At 39.5% G+C, this 818-nt stretch overlaps 1 protein-coding gene across 1 annotated transcript in view; it reads left to right on the forward strand.

Annotated features, from left to right (window-relative positions):
- The first annotated feature begins 318 nt into the window (after positions 1-318).
- VWA5A (von Willebrand factor A domain containing 5A) overlaps positions 319-818 on the forward strand; it is a 43683-nt gene continuing 43183 nt past the window's right edge. The window contains 1 exon segment of the mRNA XM_012559919.1: positions 319-393. Within this exon segment, the coding sequence (XP_012415373.1) occupies positions 319-393 (75 nt within the window).

An 818-nucleotide genomic window follows, 5' to 3' on the forward strand; every position in this document is an offset into this window, starting at 1 on the left:
TCATAGCGACCCTATAGGACAGCTTTCCAAGGCTGCAATCATTACTGAAGCAGACTGGCACACCTTCTGCCTGTGAAGCAGCTGGTGGGTTCTAATTGCCAGACTTTCAGTTAGCAGACAAGTGCTTTAACCACTGAGCTACCAAGACTCCTAGATAAGAATAATAGAAAGTCTTAAATGAATTGCTAATAAAACATTAGAGAAGAGAACAAATAGAATAGGAGATTGAAATGAAATTCCATGCTGACTGAAGAAAGGGAACAACAGCAAATGAAAGGATGAGCAAAACAACTTATTGAAAGCCTGTACGAATGCTACATGGTAACACAAACAGCCGTTGTTTCAGATAGTGGTAATGACTATCAGAAAAACTGGACAAAAATAAGCAGCAAGGTATGATCAACTCACACTAGCATAATTTAGGACACCTGTTACATTGGTGGGGGCTGCAATGATTGATATTGTTCCCTTATGCATAGAGCTCTCTTTCCATTTTATGCAAATATGCTTTTCATATTCAGATGTTTACTCTTTTCATTGATCAGAATCAAGTCTATTAATTAGGATAGTGATTTTGGGGCATAGAGTCTCAATAACTGTTATAAACCATAGAGAAGTTCATGACTCTCTCCTGTAAAATTCTGAGCTGATAAAGCTGTTCTGCTCCGTGAATGCATCAGGGACTTAGCATTCTTCTGTTTGGTTGTTTTTCCATTCACATGTATTATTACCTGGAAACACTGGTGGCGTGTTTAAGAGCTATCGCTGCTAACCAAAAGGTCGGCAGTTTGAATCCACCAGGCGCTCCTTGGAAACCC

Source organism: Trichechus manatus, unplaced genomic scaffold (assembly GCF_000243295.1).
Source record: "Trichechus manatus latirostris isolate Lorelei unplaced genomic scaffold, TriManLat1.0 scaffold00392, whole genome shotgun sequence".
In the NCBI taxonomy this organism is placed as follows: domain Eukaryota; kingdom Metazoa; phylum Chordata; class Mammalia; order Sirenia; family Trichechidae; genus Trichechus; species Trichechus manatus.